Raw genomic sequence first — 22,306 nt, 5'->3', positions numbered from 1 at the left:
TACCTATCCACTAGAAATCCTAGCATGACCCAATACTCCCTCTTCAAGCTCCACCCAGCAGCATTGTAGAAATTTGCCCAGCCTTTTTAGTGAAAGTTGTCTGACTGAGCAGAGAAATCATAGAATCTCAGAGTTTGAGAGTTGAAAGGGACCTCAGCAGCCATTTATTCCAACCCAGAGAATTCACAGAATTGCTGGGTAGGAGTGACTTTAAAAAATTACTTGGCTTCTCCCTATTCCCTGACCTCCAGGCACGTCTAAGTGTATCCTATTTTAGGAAAGGGGGGATGCAGAAGTGAAATTGGATTGGAGCATTTCCAATAAAACTGGGCATGTATGCTTTAGCTCCTCAGGGAGAAGTATTTGGTTATGTACACTGTTTTAGCAAGAGGCCAGAGCATAAGCATAAGCACACCTCTCCTCAAAGTCAAAGCTCCTTTATTCAGCTCCATAAAAAACTCCAATACGACCCTATCTCCTGTCCCCTACACTCTTCTTAAAATTTTTCTTGGATGAAAATTCCATAGCCTCTTCTAACTTCTTCTGATGTCCAATCATTTTGATTCCTCTTATTTTCTTTATTTTCATCTAAATCTTTTTTTTTTACTGCAAATTTAAGTGTGTGGGGTCTCTTGTTCAGTCCCCTATGGCAGAGAGCAAGATGATTTTCATATTAAAATCTCATTCATTAAATGATCAGCTCAATTCTCAATGTTATGAGTTAGCAGGTTAATAACACTTTGTATTTATAGCTTATAACTCTACAAAGGAACATAGTTTTTAAAAAATGTTCTATTGATGATTTTTATTTTTTACAATAGTCATTTCCCAATAACCACTCTCCTCCCCTTACCCCTACAATAGATCCCTTCCTCATAACAAAGAAAAACGGTTAAATAAAAGAAATCATTACAGCAACTGTATTTGACAACATATGCAACATTCTATACTTACATTTTACCACTTCAGTATTTCATCTTTGGTCTCCCTGGAACTGAAATTGGTCATTAGATTTAATTTGAGTTCTGATGTCTTTTAGTTTTTCTTTCATATACATTATTATTGTGGTTTTCTTTTCTCTTTATTCCTTGCTTTGTATCAGTTCATATGTCTTCCCATATTTCTCTGAATTATTCACATTTGTTGTTACTTATTGAGTAAAAATATTCTGTTACATTCATCCACCACAATTCATTCACCCATTCTCCAATCTGTGGGCATAAACTTTGTTTCCATTTTTTGTTAGCACAAAAAAAAAGGATTTTATTAATGCTTTAGCATACAATACTGTATTGATACAAATAAAACATATAATGCTTTAGCATAAAGTTCATCTTTAAAAAATCCATTGAAATTAGCTTCATGCCCATGTTATGAAAGCAGGGAAACGGCAGCGCAAGAAGACTAAGCAATAAGATAACTAGCAAATGTTCCAGGAAAATTAGCAGTAAAATCGATATCTTCTGATTTTCAATCAGCTCTTTTAATGACACCATTGGTGTTAATAATGCCTTACCTGAGTACTCTGATAGAGAGGATGCTAGCTTATTTTCTATTTTACAGTAAAGTTAATTTTAAAAGGCAACTATATTTGCCTATATATTTGAAGACAATAGCAGATTGTCCAGATTATACTTTAACTAACAATTACAAAAGATGATTGAAAATGAAACTTTTAAGTAATTTTTTTTAACCACAGCTAAAACGGACATCCTTGCCCCTGAGGCTACTGACTCCTCCTCCCCCTGCTATTTGTTCTTCACAGCCTCTAGAATTCCAAAGCTGCTTTCTTTATTCCCAGATGCTTCTCACAGCGCAGTCAGTATATTTGAACCGAAACTACAGCAGCCTCAGAACAAAACTACAGATCATTAGCTGGATAAAGCAAGCCAGAGATCCAGAGAGAGCACGAGTGGGAAAGGTGTTTAAAATGTCATCCAATGCTAAAGAAAGACACTAAGAAAAGGAAAGAAGGAAAAAACATGCATTGAAGGCCCCTGAACTCATATATTCCAACAGGTAAGTCAGAAAACAAACTGCAGGTCTGAGCAAGAAAAATATTGGAAATGTGGTTTTTTTTAAATATACATTTTATTTCAAAATTTTTTTCTAGCTTAAAAAGATGTCAAGAACATTCCATGCTAGAATTGCAGTGCTATAAACCACGGCCCATTTCTTCTATGGTCATCTAAAAGACAATTTAAGCTTTGATATATTAAAGCAACTGTGGAATGTTAAGATAATGATGTTGCTGATGATATGGATGAACAGAGAAACCATCCCTGACTAAGGCCAGCAGTCTGCTCTTTCCCTAACAGTTTCTTTATTCCTGCTGTTTAAAAACCAGGTAGGTGACATGTTTGTTTGTCAGATCAATGATTATTAAATCTCTGTTTTGATACCTCTAATATGCTGAACCCTTTACCCCCCCCCAAAAAAAAGCCCAAAATTACATCATGTCTGAAATAAGAAGTCCTGTTCCTAAATGCCATGTAAAAATGGAACCTACAGGGAAGATTCAGACTACTAGCTTTGACTTCAGCTGAAAGGCTGGCTCTATGTAATGAAATCTGTAAATTTTCCATGAAAGCCCTGTTTGGGGGCAGAGAATTCATAAATGAAGGGAAAACAAGTAAACTCCACAACAAAATTAATCAAAACACAGAGCACAAAAATAAGCCTCAGTTACAGATCAGTCCCTTGCACAAAATTTAAGGATTTCCACAATCTGATTCCAACCTGCTTTACTTGTCTTATTTTATATCGGTCCCAGATATATGTCCTACATTTCAGCCAGACTGAACTATTAGGTGTCCTTAGTCTCATTCTGGGCTCTCCCGTATGATAATGATAATAATAATGACAACAATAACAATAAACAATATGCATTTGTGTAGCTATCCTCCAATACTTAGAATATACTTCCTCCACATGTTTCATGCTTTTTATTTTCCTCTAAGATCTAGTTCAGGTGCCATCTCTTCCAGGAAATCTTCCCTGATTTCTCCCTTCCTCACTCTCCTTGCTGTGCTCTCCCCAATTAAGTTGAAAGTGCTCACTCTGCTCTGATTTTTTTTTTTAGGGTTAAGTGACTTGCCCAGGGTCACACATCTAGTTAAGTGTCAAGTGTTTGGTCTGAGGGCAGATTTGAACTCAGGTCCTCCTGACTTCAGGGCCGGTGCTCTATCCACTGTGCCACCTAACTACCCCTGTTGGGATTTTTCTTACTGTGCCTTGTTGGGTCCTCTCTTTTGCCTTTGACACATTCTATCTTGCATCTGAATTTAGCAGTATATAAAATGACCCACATCCATAGTCCCATGCCTCTGTGGAAAAAGGGAGATGTATTTTTCAATCTCTTCTCTAGGGATAAACTTGGTCAATATAATTACACAGTGTTCAGTTTAGGTTTTTTGTTCTTTGCTTTAACATTGTGTATGTAACAACGTGTAGTCACTGTGAATGTTGTTTTCCTGGTTCTTCTTACTTCACTGTTTCAATTATTATATGTTCCTATGCTTTTTAAAAAAATTCTTCATATTATTTTTTCTTTCGATGCAGTAATATTTTATTATATTTTTAGTCACAATTTGTTTAGCCATTCCCCAATCCATGGACTGCTAAAGATGTTTAAAACTAGGCATTTTTATAAAAATACACAAAAATGGGACTAGATCTTTTTTACTTATCCTGCAGACTAGATGAAATTTACCTTAAGACAGGATATCACCCATTCTTGGTATTGGGTCCTTTCCAACTAACAAATCTTGCTTCCACACTTAGTTAAATAGCCAGGACAGAAATTCTTTAACTTAATGGTTATCAAATATCTAAAAGCCAAATCTTCAATTTCCTTTTAAAGCAGGTTGTAAAAGGAAGACAGTCTATGTTGCCCTTCTTGCAGGAAGCATTTACTGAAAGTCACAAAACCTCTACTGATCTCAAACAATTTACTAAAACTCTCAATCCCTCAGTTTCTCCATCTGTGAAATGGCAACATAGGGGAATTATCTTGGAGGAAGGATGCCTTATTCATTCAAGGCACTTTCACTTAAAGAAAACAAATTAATTAAAATGATTGTGATATACCCTCTAGGCATGAGTCTTCGTAGTGTGCCATCATAACAGCTCTTAAAGTTCTCAAAAGAATTGAAACTATTACCAGTGTGATATATGAAAAGTCTAAGAGACATAGTTTCTGGGTAATTAATAATATATTTTATTCATTTGGCTAGCAGATAATTAATAAAATGATGGTCATCTGGCTTTCTCTTGGAAACCAAAGACGAATCATGGAGGCTGCTCAATGTTTAAATACCCTTGGAGTGAGTATTCACAACAGGTAGAAATCAACTCTGATTGGTTAACAATTAATGAGAGAATGAATATGATATTGAAAGGTGGGCTTATTCTAATGAGGGGCTGGTTATAAGTCTTTGACCATGTTATTCTTGGACCAAGAAAGGGAGCCACCCAGTCCTGCCTAAGTAGAACACAATGGGGTCAGAATTCCCCTAGATTAGATTCTCTTTAAAAGGTCTTCTAGTTGGGTGTGGTGAGAAGCATGTACCCAGGTGATTTGGGCAATCTCCTCTATCACAAGGGCTCACAAAGATTCATAAGAACTGGGCTTTGAATGAGGAATAGAAAGGGGAAAACCCCTGGATCTCCTCAATATTAATTGGTTATTAATAATCATATCTCTCACCAACCAAAAGAAAAATGCTCCCAAACACTAATAATAAAAAAATGCAATCAAAGCAATCCTGATATTTTACCTTACATTCAGCAAATTGGCAAAGTTGACAAAAGTTGGAAATAATCAATGTTGGAGGGGTTATGGGAAGACAGGTACACTAGAGCATTGTTGGAGCTGTGAATCAATACCACTATTCTGGAAAGAATTTGGAACTGTGTAAATAAAATGACTAAAATGTCCACATCCTTTGACCTATAGATTGCACTACTAGAGAAAATAAAACCCTACAATCTGTTGCTTGTAAGAAACACATTTAAAAAACAAAGACATAAAATAAAACTAAGGGGATGAATACAGAGAAGTGTTGCCCGCAACCAGATTGTACACCGAACGGAGAGGCGTGAAATAACTTATGACATGGGCCAGGCGGAGTAGAATTACTGACTCAGTTTATTCATCTGAGGGCACAGAATATATAGGGAAGATCTAGCCTAACTTCAAAGAGTCCTCCCCGTGAGATACTCCCCAGAACATCTGCTGAGGATGTAACAATCATGAATTTCCTCCTTATCAGGGTTCCTAGATTGGGCTGTAGATTCCAAGGTTTTCCCAGGCTCCTAGGTGCCACCTGCATAGAGGAGTAAATATGTAAACCTAAGGTTCAAAGAGAGAGAAGGGATGTCTCAGAGACCTCTTTATCAGGAAGGAATTTGGGGAGCCATACCACTTAATCCCTGAGCCCTTTGGGGTGAAAGCCTGAGCAGAGGTCAAACTCTGCCTTGGATCTTAAACCCTTATCAGACTCTTAAGATCGGCCCTCAACAACTTCCTCCCTTCTCAAATTAGCAAGGAGCTTGAGGTGATGAACATCCGTTCCCAACACTGTGATCCTTGATTTAATTAAGGTAACAATGCAGGGGACAATAAAACATAATATGATGAATAATATTGCCCAAGACAATGCGTGAAGTAACAAGGCAGATAAATTGTTAAATATATTGGTCTCACTTAATTTTTTCAGGATCTCTACAGCCAGATTTTTTGGGTTAATCCCAGGAGTGACTATCTACAATCACCTGGGTGATATTAGCAAGAAAAGACAAATCAGCAGAAAGGTTACTATTATGCCAAACACCTTCTAAATGATTCTTAACCATGTTCCAATTTACAATGCTAGAATTATATGGAAAAGGAGTAACACATACCATAGTAAAGTGATAATCACATTTTAAAGTAGCTCTAAATTCTATTTCTGCAACTTCATCCCCAATAAATTCCACAGCATCTTTTAATGCATCCAATTTTCTCTCAAAATCTAAATCAATTTCCTTTTGTGTGTGAAGTGCCAATGACACATTCCTAGCCAATGCTTCAGTGTATTGTGCATCATGCACTTGCTGTGTAAATGTATGAAATGTTACTGCAGATGCAACAAGGGATGAGATAAGTGATACCAGGGACACAACTCCCCAAACGACACATTGGACACATCTCTTTTTTCTAACAGAAATCTCTCGATTAAGATAGTACAATGTTTGATCAGCAGGAGCTAAAAACCATCCCTCCTGTACTTGAGTAGGAAATATAGAATATTTAGGTCTTTCTAATATCATAGCTACAAATTCCCAAGTTCCATGTGCATAATATAAGCATCTATTTACTACACAATTTTTGCATACAATTTTATAATACCCATCAGGTGTCAGTGTGATGTTGGGTCTTCCCAAAAGAAATGCTTGATGCCTGGGTAAACAGGCAACTAGCTTTGTTCTATTATAAAAAAGAGCAATATCAGGTTTAAAGGGAGTGGCAGCATGTAAGTATATAGGATCAAATGCTGCCATTGCTAACCAAAGTTTTTCCTGATGTACACCATTCTTATTGATAATTCCTGGCATAATCCACCCCTGTCTTGCACCCTCAATATCATGATCTAATTTATTCCATATTTCAAATTTTTCCCACTTGTAATTAGCTACACCCCTATACTGAGTATGACATTTTACCCAAGGTGGAATTTTATGCCATGCTGACGATACAGAGATATTAGAACAATCTGGCCAGGGAGAAAGATGAGCTGGCCCTTTCACAGATCTAGTAGTTTCCATACCAAACATAGATATATTCCAAACTATTCCCCTAGGAACAAATTGAGCAGAGTGAGTAATATTTTCTAACTTAACACAATAATCTATAAAGTCTACATTAATTCCAAAACATATTGGGGGTGTGCCAGTTTTGCCTTTAAAATTGTATCCTAAAACATCCTTCATTTCTAAGTCTTTAATTCTCCAATCCCTTTGTCCAAAAATTTCTGCCCTTGTCCTGCGGGTATAATGTCAATAACTGGATCATCCCACGTGAGTAGTCTCGGCCACGGGGGTTGTTAATGTATGACCAAAGCTGTAAAGTCTTTGCTTCAATAGTCATTGTTTGTAACAGCATCATCAGTTGCAGCAGCCATCCTGCCGAGCTTGCTCCTCGCTATCGCCTCCGGCGCTGCTTCTGTTTTCTTATGTCCTTTTTCCTCTTTGGTATTTGAAGTCTCTGAAACCTCCAGGTCATCTCTGAGACAGATTCTGATGTTACGTTCAGGGATCCATATTGGTCCTTCTGCACCATCTGGAAAGACAGAAGCATACCCTTGTCCCCAGGTCAATAATCTATCTGGTCCAAACCAATGATTGGTTTTTGGGTCCTTCCACATGACTCTTTTTTGAGTCTTTTGTTCCTCATAATTACTCCCCTTATGTAATCTAAAGTGTTTTTCAGCTGGGGTACAGCCTTCTCTATCAGGAGTAAGAAAATTTAAAGCATATACTGCTTGAGCCAATTGTCTTCGTGGCCTACCCCTGGCTTCTCCCCTCTTTTGCTTTTGAAGAAATGTTTTAAGAGATCTATTTTTCCTTTCCACAATTGCTTGACCGGTAGGATTATAAGGAATCCCGGTAATGTGGTGAATATGAAATGTAAGACAGAACGTACGAAATGCATGAGAAACATAAGCAGGGCCATTATCAGTTTTTAAAACTGAGGGCACACCAGAAATAGAAAAGCAATGAAGCATATGATCTATGACATTTTGTACTGCTTCCCCTGCTTGTGCAGTAGCCATAGTGAAGGAAGAATAAGTATCGACTGTTACATGAATAAATTGTAACTTTGCAAAACTGCTGTAATGAGTAACATCCATTTGCCAAATTTCTCCTGAATATAATCCGTGTGGATTAACAGCCATTTTATATGGTGTGGGTATATAAGGAAGACATTTACAGCAGGATTTTACTATCTGTCGAGCCTGTTCTCTAGTAATCCCAAATTGTTTCCTTAACATAGAGGCAGACTGATGAAATTTGTCATGTGATTCCTTAGCTTCCTCAACAGACAACATTAACAGGGTTGGTCTAGTGAGGTCATCAGCTATCTGATTCCCATGTGTAATAGGTCCTGGAAGCTCCGTATGTGAAGGAACATGTGTACAATATACTGGGGAAGTTCATTCCCGAATAGTTTGTTGTAAAATCATAAAAAGTTGCAATATATTATAATTAGATGAGACTTTAATTTGATCAGTTTCTATGTTATTAACCATTCCTACTGCATATTTACTGTCTGAAAATATATTAAGAGGACCAGAATATCTTTGTAGTACTAATATTATAGCATAAATTTCATTTTGTTGTGTAGAATCAAATGGTGTATGTGCTGCATATCTCTCATCGGGGGAATAAAATATGTTGAAATGTGATGAGAGGAAGCGTCAGTAAAGGCACAGAGTGCTCCCACTATGGGATCCTTTTGCACTATCGTGTTAATAATCCACTGATGTTTCCTGGCAAATTGTAAAATTGGGTATTGGTATGTATTATCTATTTCCCCTTGAAAAATAGTAAGAAGCACCTGCCAAGAATGGTCTTGACTGAGCAATTCCTCTATTTGTTTTTTATCATAAGGTTGATGTATAATACTAGGGGCATTTCCAACTAATTGTAATATTCTTTTGCAGGCTTTCTTAGCCAAGTCTGCTACCATAGAAGGATATGTTTGAAGGGTATATTTTGGCTGTGAAGGCCGAAAAACCCACTCCAGTAACTTGTCTTTCTGATGTATACATCCAAAAGGTATATCTGGGGTATCTAATATTGTAACTTCTAAAGGCACACCAGATTCTATGCGATGAGCCATTGCAGTTTCAATTGATTTTTGTATTTTTTCTAATTGCTGTTTTGCTTTTGTAGTAAGTGTTCTAGGAGATGTAGGATCAGGGTCTCCTCTAAGAATATCATATAGATCCTTTAATTCATGAGTCCCTATTTTTAAATAAGATCTGATCCAATTAATGTCTCCTAGGAGTTTCTGAAAATCATTTAATGTTTTTAGTTTATCTTGTCTAATACATATCTTTTGAGGCTGAATTTCATTCATCCCTACTAATTGTCCTAAGTACAAGTAAGGAGGTGCCTTTTGAATCTTTTCAGGTGCAATCTCTAATCCATGATCTCTAAGAGTGGTAAGTAAACATGTCCCCCATAATACTAGCTAATTGCTCTTTTTGTGGATGAGCACAAAGGATGTCATCCATATAATGAATTATGTATGCTTGGGGGTATTTTTTCCTGATGGGATCTATAGCATCTGCTACATATTGCTGACACATGGTGGGGCTATTCTTCATCCCTTGAGGAAGCACCTTCCACTGATATCTTTGGTAAGGTTGTTTCAAATTTTCTGATGGTAATGAGAATGCAAAGTATTTACAATCTTCTGCTCTAAGAGGTATAGTATAAAAACAATCTTTTAAATCAATTACCCACAAAGGCCAGTCTGCCGGGATTGCAATCGGAGAAGGCAGCCCTGGCTGTAAGGTTCCCATAGTTATCATACGAGCATTAACTTGTCTGAGATCTGTTAACATTCTCCATTTGCCTGATTTTTTCTTAATAGCAAATATAGGAGAATTCCATGGACTAGTGGAAAATTCTATATGACCTGCTGCCAATTGTCTGGTTATAATATCTCGAAGAGCCTTAATTTTTTCTAGACTAAGGGGCCACTGGTCCACCCATATGGGGGGCCCTTCTTTCCATGTTATCTTAGGAACCTGTACTGTTCTTTTCTTTTCGACCGTGACCCCTACTAAAAATTTTTGCTACTTACAGTAACATTCATATGTTTCAATAAATCTCTTCCCCAGAGGCAGTATGGAAGGTGTGGCAATACATATGGTCTAAATCTCCCTTGCTGCCCCTCCACTCTCCAAGTAAGCCATGCCGCGCTTTGTGCAGGAGCGGCTATTTCTCCTATTCCCTGTAACATCACATTTCCTTGATCTAGTGGCCAGTTTCTAGGCCAAGCCCGTAAGGTGACAACTGACTTATCAGCTCCAGTGTCTATTAACCCTTCAAATTCTTTTCCTTGTACTCTATTTTTAGAGTTGGTCTGGCATCTGTGATAGTTCTATGCCAAAACAGTCCTGTGCTACCAAATCCTTCTGTCCCCCTTACCTTTTTTGTCATATTCCCCAGTTTTTTATAATCCATTACAATCATTTGTGCTATTCTTTCCCCTTTTTGAATGACAAAACGACAACGAGGAAAAGCATAAACCATAACCTCAATTTCTCCAGTGTAATCAGAGTCCACCACTCCAGGAATGACCATGAGTCCCCTAAGTGTCTGGGAACTACGGCCTAAGATTAAACCCACCATCCCTGGGGGTGGACCATGTACTCCAGTGGGAATACGTACAACTTCATCTCCAATGTTTTTATCAAGAGTGGAACTTAAATCTAATCCGGCACTACCTGGGGTGGCATGAATAAGGTCTAATACTGTAAGTCTTGTGGGCATGGAGCAGGGACTGGTTGAATCAATGAAAGCGCTGCTCCTATTGTTTGGCGGGCAGGAGCGGGCCCCTCCGGGGGTTTAAAGGCTGTCCATTAACATCTGAAGTAGATCTACATAATGAAGCCCAATGATTTCCTCTTTGACACCTAGGACAAGGAGTAGTAGGGGGCTGAGACGTGTCTTCCTAAGATCCCTACAATCCTTTTTTATATGGCCAGGCCTTCCACAATTAAAACATTTTAACCTTCTCAGGTCCCTCTGATTGTTAGGAAAGGCAGCTGCTAGCATTTCTGCTTGGGCTGCTGCCATAGCCTGTACCTGAAATTGCGTGGTCCCTACACTCTCACACCGCTGAATCATTTCTGTAATATCCATATTGGACTTGCCGCCTTGTAAGGCTTTTTTACAATCAGCATTAGCATTTTCACAGGCCAATTTTTGAAGGAGTATTTCAGCTGCTTTTGAATCAGAAATGCTCCTTTGTATGGCTTGCGTAAGTCGGGCTACAAAATCTGGGAAAGTTTCTTGGGGGCCTTGCTTTATCTGAGTATACGAGGCTCCCCTATCTTGTTTCCCAGGAACCTTTAACCATGCCCCCGTGCAGCCTTCGTAATTTGTTCATATGCTACAAGTGGATAATCTAGCTGTTGCTGCAGTGCAGTAAACATTCCTGTCCCTGTGAGCTGCTCCAAAGAAACAGGAATCAATGTTCTTGTATTGTATCCTGCCTGCTCTTGGCATTGCTCAATAAATTCTGATTTCCATATTAGATAATCTCCTGGCTCCAAACATGTTTTTGCTAATGAATACCAATCATATGGGGCCATGGCTGTATTAGCTATTGAATCTAATAAAGTTTGTACATAGGGACTGTTTGGCCCATATTGTACTGAGGCTTGTTTTAATTCTCTTAAAACTTTGAATTCAAAATTCCTATGTTCCCTAATCATCTGTCCAGGATTATCTGGATTCTCTTCTTCATATAGTGGAAACATCATGCTTTTTGGGATAGCTAATTTTAAGTCCATAGGCACTTCTTCCCCTCTGCTTTCTGCCCTTTGTATTGTCTCTTCTAACAAGCCCTTACATATTAACTTTCTCCCAGGCTGTTGTTTAACTGAAGGTAAACACACATCTTTCTGTTGCTTAGGGGAATGCACATTTCTCTGTTGTATAACAGAATACAGTCTTCCCTCTCCTCTTCAACTATGCTCAATCATTCCTCAAAGGCTTTATGCATTTCTTCTTCCTCATCTGTTCCTACCCCCTTATCTGCCCGTATCACTTTCTCAGCCACTAGTACTTTATCCGGGGCGTAAGACATATTTTTAGCACATTCCACATTAAAAAGGTAGCAATCGAGAATGCACCAGGGCCCTCTTCTCTGTAATATTCTCTTAGTTGCTTGCCTACAATCTCCCATTTCTCTAAATCAATTGTCCCTTCTGGTGGAAACCATGGGCAGCATTTTTCTATAACTTCTAAAAATTCCTGTAACTGACTGTTTGGAATAACTAAACCTTTTTCTTTCACTATTTTCTTTAGTAATCTTAGGTAATACTCTCTATCTCTTTTTCCACTTTGTACTTGACCCATAGTTTTGATCTTAAGGGCGCCTCTTAAGATCGAAAGTATATATGTGGGCCTTTCCAAAGCGACACTATATCTTATGCTCTAAATACCGAGCCTGTTTCTAAACTTTTTTCTAATCAATTTTTTTTTAATTTTATAATCTCCCACGTAAGCCTGGTGATTTCCCCCCATAATCCTATTATTTCTATGGGGAAACCTGTAATGACCCTCGTTCCTTTTTACCTTAGTACCGCGGCGTTGAGCCACTTCAGGACCTTGTTTCCTGGCATAGTGACCAGCAAGGATTTCTTCCTCCGGAGCGTGTTCAAGGAACCGACCTCACTCTGACTTTTAGTCCCTGTTCGGGCGCCAATTTGTTGCCCGCAATCAGATTGTACACCGAGCAGAGAGGCGTGAAATAACTTATGACATGGGCCAAGCGGAGTAGAATTACTGACTCAGTTTATTCATCTGAGGGCACAGAATATATAGGGAAGATCTAGTCTAACTTCAAAGAGTCCTCCCCGTGAGATACTCCCCAGAACATCTGCTGAGGATGTAACAATCAGGGTTCCTAGATTGGGCTGTAGATTCCAAGGTTTTCCCAGGCTCCTAGGTGCCACCTGCATAGAGGAGTAAATATGTAAACCTAAGGTTCAAAGAGAGAGAAGGGATGTCTCAGAGACCTCTTTATCAGGAAGGAATTTGGGGAGCCATACCACTTAATCCCTGAGCCCTTTGGGGTGAAAGCCTGAGCAGAGGTCAAACTCTGCCTTGGATCTTAAACCCTTATCAGACTCTTAAGATCGGCCCTCAACAGAGAAGCATGGAAAGATCTATGTGAACTGATGGGGAAACATGGGATACTCATGGGCTTCTACCTCTGCAAAGAGGTGGGACAGATATCTTGTCATAACACTTCATTGAAAACATGATTATTCTTTGTAATTTTGCAACATTTACTTTTAAAAAATATTTTATTGATATTTTCTGTTTCTTACATCACCATAGTATCTTGCTGGTTTTTTCCCACTTCTTTTTGTCTCTTTTAGTCTTTAAAAAATATTGTTTGTTATATAAGGGATGGCTTTTGGGGAGGTGGGGGAGGAGGAATACTGGAAGGAAGAGAAACTGAAGATCAAAGGAGGGGAAATGACTTGCCCAGGATCATACAGCGAGTGCAAAAGTAGGATAAGAATCTTGTCCTCCAGATTTCTATTATGTTAGGATGTTAAAAAAACAAAGAAAAAACTCATGTTGCTCCCTTCTTGCCTCTTCTCTAATCTCATTCTCCAGATCTCTACTTCGTTCAGTCAACCTCTAAGATTTTTCCTCTAAAGAAAGGAGGTGAGGAGCAGCTAGGTGGCACAGTGGATAGAGCACCAGCCCTGGAGTCAGGAGGACCTGAGTTCAAATTTGACCTCAGACACATAACACTTACTAGCTGTGTGACCCTGGGCAAGTCACTTAATCCCATTGCCTTAAAAAAAAAAAACAAGAGAAGAGGTGGGAGGGAGGGAGGGAGGTGGGGGAAGAGTTGGATTTCCTTTTATTATTGGAACTCAGGGCCATTCTTCCTGCAAATCTTGGTCAACTAAAAATCTGTCTTAATATTGATCTCACCTGATCAAAACCTGTCCCACAGGAAGTAAAAATTTACTTAGAGCTTTAAACATTCCTCAGATGAGAAGCCAGAGGAAGAATTTCAACTGCCCCTGACTCCTCAGTGACATGTAAATTCTTCTCAATCAGCCAATTTGTGAACCTTCTAAAATTAGTTTAATCTGTAATCTGACTTAGTTTACCCATCGAGTCTGATGAAGTTTGTTTCCTTAGGAGATGTATGGAATTATGACTGTTTAACTCAGTTTGTTCAGCTATTATGATGTTGAAGGAAGTATGGCATTATAGATCTATCTTCTCGTTTATGGCTTAAGAGGTATATACAAGATTGTCCTATGTAAAAGAATTACTTCTCTGTCACTGTGACATAATTTTACCTTTAAGAAGTCTTATCAGAATCCTTGTGACGGTTTGAGTTTTCTGAGGCCTAAACCTATGCTTAAGCATAACAAAACCTAGCTTTTTACCTCTATAATGTCTGTATTGTGATAAATACATATTTGGCAACAGTTATCTGCCACATGAACAAAGAAAGGAGATATTTCTCCCATAATATAGCCAATAATTATGACCCAGGGAGGAGTGGGGGGAGCTCTATATGACCACACTTTTTTTTTTTTGGCTAGGCAATGGGGTTAAGTGGCTTGCCATGGTCAAACAGCTAGCAAGTGTCAAGTGTCTGAGGCTGTATTTGAACTCAGTCCTCCTGACCCCAGGGCTGGTGTTCTATTCACTGTGCCACCTAGCTGCCTCTATAACCATGCTTTCTTTAGCTCATAAAAGCTGCATCACTGAGTGACTCAAGCTTACTTCCCCTCCCCCTCTCCCCCACGCCCCAATCTCTTAACTTTTATCACCAGCTTCTATTTATCTGTGGGATTTTCCAGTACCTGTGAACTTAGATATGATACAGTGTCAACCCAACAGATCCATATTATCATTAAAGCAGTATTTTTTTATTTTTCAAAATTTAATTAAATTTTGTTAATTAACAAAAATCTATTTTCTCTCCCTCCTTCCACTCTCCTTCCCTATTGAAAAAAAAAGAAAAGAAAAACAAAACCTTTGTAACAAACACATTTAGTCAAGCAAAACAAATCCCCACATTGGCCATGTCTAAAAATGTCTCATTCTGTAGCTGGAGTCCAGCCTATTTCTGTTAAGAAGTGAAGGGTATGCTTCATCACTGGTCCTCTAGAATTGCACTTAGTCATGGCATTGGTCAGATTCCTGAAGTCTTTCAAAGTTGTCTTTACAATGTTGCTGTTATTGTATAAATTGGTATAAAATGCTCACTTCACTTTGCATTAGTTCATTGTTGAGGGAATTTTTGGTTTCCTTTTAGTATTCCTGAAACTTTTGGGTAATATTAACCTTGCCTGACCAAAATCTGTCCCATGGAATGTGAAAATTTACTTAGAACTTTAAACATTCCTTAGATAATAAGCCAGAGGAAGAATTTCAACTGTCCCTTACTCCTTGGTGACATGTAAATCGGTCCTCCTCAATCAGCCTATTTGTGAACCTCTAAAAATAATCTGTAATGTGATTTAATTTACTTTTAAAGTTTGAAAAGTTTTGTTTCTTTAGATGTAAGAGATTATGACTCTATTTTAGGATTCTTTAACTTTCATGACATTGAAGGAAGTATGGGATTATGGATCCATCTTCCCTGAAATATTTATGGCTTAAGAAGAATGTACAAGATTGCAATATATAAAAGAATTATTTCTCTGTCACTCTGACATAATTTTGCCTATAAGAGAACTTGTGAGAGTCCTAATTGGGATTTTTGAGGCCTGAACTTATGCTTGAACATAACAATAAAACCCAGGTTTTTACCTCTATAATTTCTAAATGGTAGTTAATATATAATTGGTAGCAGTTACCTATCACATGAACTCAGAAAGGAGATATTTCTCCCATATATCACATAAATTTTCCCAGGTTTCTCTGAAATTGTCCCTTTTATCATTTCTTAGGGCATAATAGTATTCCATTACATTCCTATACTATAACTTATTCTTCTTAATTGATGAGAACCCTCTTAGTTTGTATGGTTTTTTTTTAACCACTATAAAAAGAGCTGTGATAAATCTTTTTGTACTGTTCCTCTTTTTTTTTTTTAATCTCTTTGGAGTACAGGCCTACCAGACATATTTCTGGGTCAGAGGGCATGCACAATTTAGCAAATTGTTCTAAATAAAGCAGTTCTTTTTCAACATAAGCTTACTCATCCTTTGAACCTGGAAGACCTTGTGAAAGCAGAGATGAGTAATTTCAAATAATATTTAAGATTTTATTCCCTTTTAAAAAATGGCTTTTCTTGTCAATGCCTTTTCTTCCCTGCTCAGGACAGATTACGGATCTGAACATAGTAGCTTCTTGTTTGGAGTAGAGCCTGTCTTGATGTTTTCCCCAGTTCCTAGGGAACAGACCAACCTGAAAGAGAGGTTTGATTTTCTGCTTTTTCTTTCCCAGTGTAAACTATTTTGATGCATCTTCCTACTCCTAATTGAAGTCTCTAGGGGAAGGGGAAGAGAATGTGCCTGGCATTGTGTTAAGTGTTTTATAAATATTATCTCTTTATTTCTAAATCCCTTCAAGGGTCAGTTCAAGCTCTACCTTCTTAAAGAGGCCTTTCCTTATTTTCCCAATTGTTAGTGCCCTCTTTTCTCCCAGAAATTATGTACTACATTATATAGTATAAAATATATATACTTATTATTATATATAAATTACATGTAATTGTATATTATAAAATTATATAACATATAATAAAATTATACTATATACATATAAATGTGCATTTCTGTTACCTATACTATCCTTATTTGTGTATATGTTGTACCATGTCTATAGAATGTTAACTCCATGAGATCAGGGACTGTCTTGCTTTTGTTTTTGTATTCCTATGTCCCAGCACTGAACCTGGCAGAGAGTACGCCCTTAATAAACACATGTTGATTGATTGGCTAACTTTATTTCTTTCTTTGACTGGGTTGCTCTCTACAGCAGTGGTGTAGTGGTCTGTCCTTTGTTCTCAAAGAGGACCGTGACATCAGGAAGATGATGTCATGACTTGCAATTGAATTAGATTTGAGTAAGGGAGGGCTGCACAAAGTCACCAGCCTCACTTTGTCCTCCAGAGTCTTCTGGGTCCAGTTGCCAGATATAGATCAGGACTACTGGAGATGGCCTAGGATGCAGTGGGAGACCTTGGCCTTTTGAAGCTAAGGTCTTTCTGAGTTCTCGCTTTGAGTGAGGCAACACCCATTCAGTGAACAGGCCTGTTTAAGAAGTGAGTCAAAAGGTGACCCTTTTAGTAAAAAAAAATTAAAATTTAAAAAATCAAACTGTGAGGGGAAAACCCTCAGGGTTGCTGACTGAAAGAGAAACAATTACTATTTACATTCACTCTGAGCCATCTGGGCCCAAAAATAACCTTAGTGGTGCTTGGGCAGGCACCTATTGTTGGCCACAGTGAATTGGGTTTAAGACATGTCAAAATGAAATAGAAAAGGGGGCCTCTGAACTGTACATAAGGATGTCTGCAGGTCACATACTGACTTAGAAAAAATACTATTAATTAATTAATATTAATATTATCTAGGTTTTATTGGGCTTTTATTTATTTTATTTAATATTTCCCAATTGCATTTTAATCTGGTTCAGGCTATACTTGGGAATGTTGTGGGTTGTACGTTTGATACCTCTGGTCCAGTTGATAGGTGGATGAATGACTGAATGCACAAGTGGTTGATGTTTCTGATTCTTAGCTCCATGCCATTCAAAATGTTGTCAGTGATCTGGTTGAAGGTATAAATGATACACTTCATATTTGAAAACTGAAAGGATTAGCTAGCTAGCTAGCTAGGTCAGATGACAAAATCAGGATCTGAAAAACATCTTGAGAGGCTAGAATGATGAAAAATCTATTAAGATTAAATGTAATTGGGATAAATGTAAAATCTTTCTCTTGGGTTCAAAAAATCCACTGCATGAGTATAAGATGGGGGAGGTATAACTAGATAATAGTTTGTGTGAAAAGGCATCTGTCCAATCCCACAAAAACGAATGCTATCCTCAGTTTGTTATTATTATTATTTTTCAGCATAGTATCCAGAAAGACGAAAAGCTAGTTCTGCTGTATTCTGCTTTGGTCAGACCATATCTGCAATATTATGTTCAGTTCTGAGAGCCGCATTTTAGAAAAGATAAGCTAGAGACCATCCAGAGAAAGACATAATAGTGAGGGGCCTGTGGACCATGCCCTATGAGGAAAGGGATGCTTAGTCTAGGAAATAAAAGACTTATGGGAGATATGATAGCTGTCTAAGAATTTGAAATTCTGTCATGTGAAATAGGGAGTAAATGTCAAGAGAACAGAATTAGCAGTAATGGGTAGAAGATGCACCTTTCAGATTTAGGTTCTAACTAAGGAAACACATAATGATTAGTGCTGTCCAAAAGTAAAATGGGGAATTTCCCCTAGCTGGAAATCTCCAAGTTGTAACCTGGCTGATTGCTTTTGAGGAAGAATATGGCCAGTAATCCTGCTCCTGTTTAGGTTTGAAAAGATGGTCCCTGAAGCCTTTTCCATCTCTGAGATCCTATAATCTCAAATGTAGTGTGGGTTTGCATATTAGGTGTTAAACAGCTGTTGATGGGCTGGCCTGGCATCCTAACCATAATGCATGAAATAATTTATATAGGAAAAAATGATTATGTATTCCAAACAATCAATCCTCAAAAAACAAAACAAACAAAATAACACAAAAACCTTGGAATAAAATCTGAATTAATTTTTTTAACCTTACTCCCAGTAAGGAAACTTCCTCAATGATACAGACCAGTACCTGTTCTTCAAATTATAGCATTAGATAGTTGCCAGGAGCACTGAGATGGGAAGCAACATGTAGGGGTCATTCATCCAGTATGTTTCAGGGCCAGAACCTGAACCTGGATCTTCTTGACTCCATGGTCAGCTTTTTATTCACATCTCCATGTTGACTCTTTAAAATCTGAATGAAATCCCTGAAATGGAAGCTCACACATATGTGGCTGCTGGTAATTACTGAGGAGATTCAGATGTGGGGGATGAGATAAGCTAGCTAATAATGAATGAAGGATACTGGGCTTTGTGCAGGACCATCCTTTCCCAACTAGTTCCCTTTCCACATCTTGTACCCACTATCCTCAGGTACTCCATGCTTTCACTACCTCCCATCTTCCCTGCTATAGGAGCCCACTTGGTCCTTCCCAGGCATCAGACTTCTTCCCTAACCAATGATTTATCAGTTCTACTTCCCATCCTGCATAATTCCCTGCTCCCTATTATCTAATCTATACAAAAATGTTAAAGGGTGGTAGGGACTTGATACTTATCCCTCTCCAAATATATTTGCATTTTAGAAGAAGGCTCTGGAGGTAAAGCTTTAATCCAAAGAGTGAGTCTAGTATTTTGGTATTCTTTAATCATAGCCTAGAATAAGGGAATAAATATTAGAGCTGGAAAGGCCTTATAGTATAGTCTACCCCTCTCATCTCACATGTAGGGAAAGTAGAGCTTAGAAACAGGAAGTGACTTGTTTAAAGACTTGAGCTATAAATAACGGACTTGGGTCTAGAGCTAGATGTTCTGACTCCTGTTCTGGTATGTTTTCCTCTACCTCACACATTGCAGTGACTGGAGAACAGTTACCATGGGAGAGATCCTCCCCATCAGAACAACCTAGATTCAAATCATGTGTACCCATCATGGCCAAGTCACTTAACCTCTCAGTGCCCCAAGCAATTTTCTAACACTGTAAGATGGATTTACTGATTGACCAAATCTGCTCACTGAGATCTCTCTTCACCAATGAAATTGAAGGTCTAGATCCAAAAGAAACAAGAGTATAGAGAGTATGGGGTTGGGGGGTACAGGAAGTGGACAAAGAGGAGAGTGGATAGAGAGGAGAGAGAGAGAGAGAGCGAGAGAGAGAGCAAGAGGGAGCAAAAGTGAGAGAGAAAGAGAGAGACAGAGAGAGACAGAGAAAGACAGACAGACAGACAGAGACAGAGAGAGAGCAGGGAGAGACACAGAGAGAGACAGAGAGTGAGAGAGAGATTATACAAGATTTATAGCTTGATTGAGATACTGAACTTCTAAAGTTCAGATCACACCCAGGCAGCTTATACTGGAGGTGGGTGAGGGGTAAAGTCAACCTCCATAAAAAGATATCTTCATGATCTCTAGGGAGAATTGAAGAAATTTTCCTCATCTGAAAGCTTAGGTCCAGCCCTTCCTAGAGGAACATGTACAGATGAGATAATTTCCTAGGGTCTCCATTAGAATCTGTAAATTTTCTAAGTCTTTAGTAACACTTAGCATTTTTTTTCCCTTTCAGGGCTCTACGAAGATGTTCATTATGTCCACACATTTTCATCATGGGACCATGGAAGACTGAAGACTACTGAACACATCCTGGAAACATCTAAGCAAGATCCTAAACAAGCAGAGTCCTAAAATTGTACCTTGGAAAATACTCTTCCTTCCTGATAGAATGGATTATTCTGAGACTGCTCTAAACCACATGGCCCCTAACCAAACCGCAGTAACGACCAACTCCTCTATGTTTTTTTACTTTGAATCCTGTCAGCTGCCTTCTCCAGCCTTATTTATCCTACTCATTGCTTATATCATAGTCATAGTTGTAGGCCTTTTTGGAAACCTCTCACTCATCATTATCATCATTATCAAAAAGCAGAGAGAAGCTAAAAATGTCACCAACATCCTAATTGCCAACCTCTCCCTGTCCGACATCCTGATGTGTATCATGTGTATCCCTTTTACAGTCATCTATACACTGATGGATCACTGGATATTCGGAGACACTATGTGTAAACTGACTTCCTATGCACAGAGTGTCTCCATCACTGTTTCCATATTTTCATTGGTCTTAATTGCTGTTGAAAGGTATCAGCTAATTGTGAACCCCCGTGGCTGGAAACCTAACATATCTCATGCCTACTGGGGCATCTTGCTGATTTGGCTGTTTTCACTCTTGCTGTCGGTTCCCTTCCTCCTGTCCTACCACCTCACTGATGAACCCTTTCTCAACCTCTCCCTCCCCAGTGACCTCTACAGCCACCAGATGGCCTGCGTGGAGGACTGGTCCTCCAAAGTGAACCAGCTCCTCTTCACCACCTCCTTGCTCATGCTCCAGTACTGCATCCCCTTAGGCTTCATCTTCATCTGTTATCTGAGGATCCTGATCTGTCTCCGTCGGAGGAATGGGAAGGTAGAAAGGATGAAGGGGAGTGAAAGCAAGAGGATAAACACTGTGTTGATCTCCATTGTGGTGAGCTTCGGGGCCTGCTGGCTACCCCTAAACATCTTCAATGTCATCTTTGATTGGTATCATGAGGCCCTGATGAGCTGCCACCACAATCTGGTATTCGTGGTCTGCCACCTAGTTGCTATGATCTCCACGTGTGTCAACCCTCTTTTTTATGGCTTCCTCAACAAGAATTTCCAGAAGGATCTGTTGGTGCTCATCCGCCACTGCCGATGCTTGACGCCTCAAGAGAAATATGAAAACATTGCCATTTCCACCATGTACACAGATGAGTCCAAAGGATTCTTAAAATTAGCCCCTATCCCAGCAGCAATCTAAAAACATGTGCTGCTTTAATGTTTTCCATCTCTCCAGTACTGGCTGTAGCTCTTTGTACATGTAGCTAATTCATCTGGATAAGGTCATTTCCTTGGAGATTAAAAAAAAAAAAGCTAGTCAGGAGTTATTCCCAAATCACTTTGTTTCAGAAAGATGGCCTCTTAAAAATAAACATATCAGAATTCATCCAAGATAGCACTGCATCCCCCTTAAAATGATCATCCTCACTTAACTTCTTCATTACATTACTGAATACTAGATAGACAAAGCTCTCTAACAACCATAAATCTACTTGATCTTGGGAGTTTTCAGATGCTATCTGTAACAATAAAGTATCCCTAGAAATTAAAGGCAGGTCTTTATTTCATCCTGTCCTTACAAAAACTGTACAGTCAGTGAAGTTCTTCCATGTTCTTAGTCTCCCAAGCCTGGGTACCTAGAATTTTTGATCTTTTACCCCTCTTTCCTATCAAAGCCTTCATCTCAGAAAATTATAAAGAAAACTCATTCATACTAAAGAGTTTACACTGCCATGTAAATATGAAGTATCATTATTTAGCTCTCACTCATTAAACCTTGCCACATGGAACATAGTGGATCCAGTCTTTAGAGCATGTGGACATATGTTGCTGTTGTCCATCTACTGCTTCTGGAAATGTGTGATGGAGGTACCCTTTCCCTCATTGCTTCAGGGCACATGCAGGTTCTAATTCTTGTCAATTTACTGCATTGAGCTGAAAAGCCTTTCACTTGCCTGCTAAGTCAGAATTGAGTGTGTATACAAAGGCTCAAGCAGATGAATTCTCTTTCTCTTCCTTGGTGGCGTTTGAATGAAGAGGAAGAAAAAAATACTGTGGTTTTTCGGGGAGAGGAGAGGGAAAGGAGCTCCCTTGGTTGCATGGCGC

General features: G+C 38.6%; 2 protein-coding genes across 2 annotated transcripts; one reads left to right on the top strand and one right to left on the bottom strand.

Annotated features, from left to right (window-relative positions):
- Window positions 1–7,183: 7,183 nt before the first annotated feature.
- LOC144455704 (deoxyuridine 5'-triphosphate nucleotidohydrolase-like) lies at window positions 7,184–10,548 on the bottom strand. Its single transcript, XM_078149182.1, has 2 exons — window positions 10,204–10,548; window positions 7,184–7,321 (listed from the first exon to the last, which is right to left on the bottom strand). The coding sequence occupies exons 1-2, from the start codon at window positions 10,546–10,548 to the stop codon at window positions 7,184–7,186; spliced, it is 483 nt and encodes a 160-aa protein (XP_078005308.1).
- Window positions 10,549–20,141: 9,593 nt separating this feature from the next.
- On the top strand, window positions 20,142–22,095 carry LOC110211807 (neuropeptide Y receptor type 6-like). Its single transcript, XM_020991399.2, has one exon. It carries the CDS (start codon window positions 20,289–20,291, stop codon window positions 21,399–21,401), a length of 1,113 nt encoding a protein of 370 aa, XP_020847058.1. The 5' UTR covers window positions 20,142–20,288; the 3' UTR covers window positions 21,402–22,095.
- The last annotated feature ends 211 nt before the right edge of the window (window positions 22,096–22,306 follow it).

This window comes from Phascolarctos cinereus, unplaced genomic scaffold, assembly GCF_003287225.1.
Source record: "Phascolarctos cinereus isolate Bilbo 61053 unplaced genomic scaffold, phaCin_HiC Scaffold_2;HRSCAF=192, whole genome shotgun sequence".
Taxonomy (NCBI): Eukaryota; Metazoa; Chordata; class Mammalia; order Diprotodontia; family Phascolarctidae; genus Phascolarctos; species Phascolarctos cinereus.
This window is presented reverse-complemented; position numbering and strand designations above follow the sequence as displayed.

Excerpts from the sequence above, each read along its gene's own strand:
- LOC144455704 (XM_078149182.1), bottom strand. The coding sequence starts at position 10,548 with ATGCCCACAAGACTTACAGTATTAGACCTTATTCATGCCACCCCAGGT. Across the intron at positions 7,322-10,203 it reads TGGGGAATATGACAAAAAAG|ATGGTGCAGAAGGACCAATA; the intron begins GTAAGGGGGACA and ends CTGTCTTTCCAG.
- LOC110211807 (XM_020991399.2), top strand. The coding sequence starts at position 20,289 with ATGGATTATTCTGAGACTGCTCTAAACCACATGGCCCCTAACCAAACC.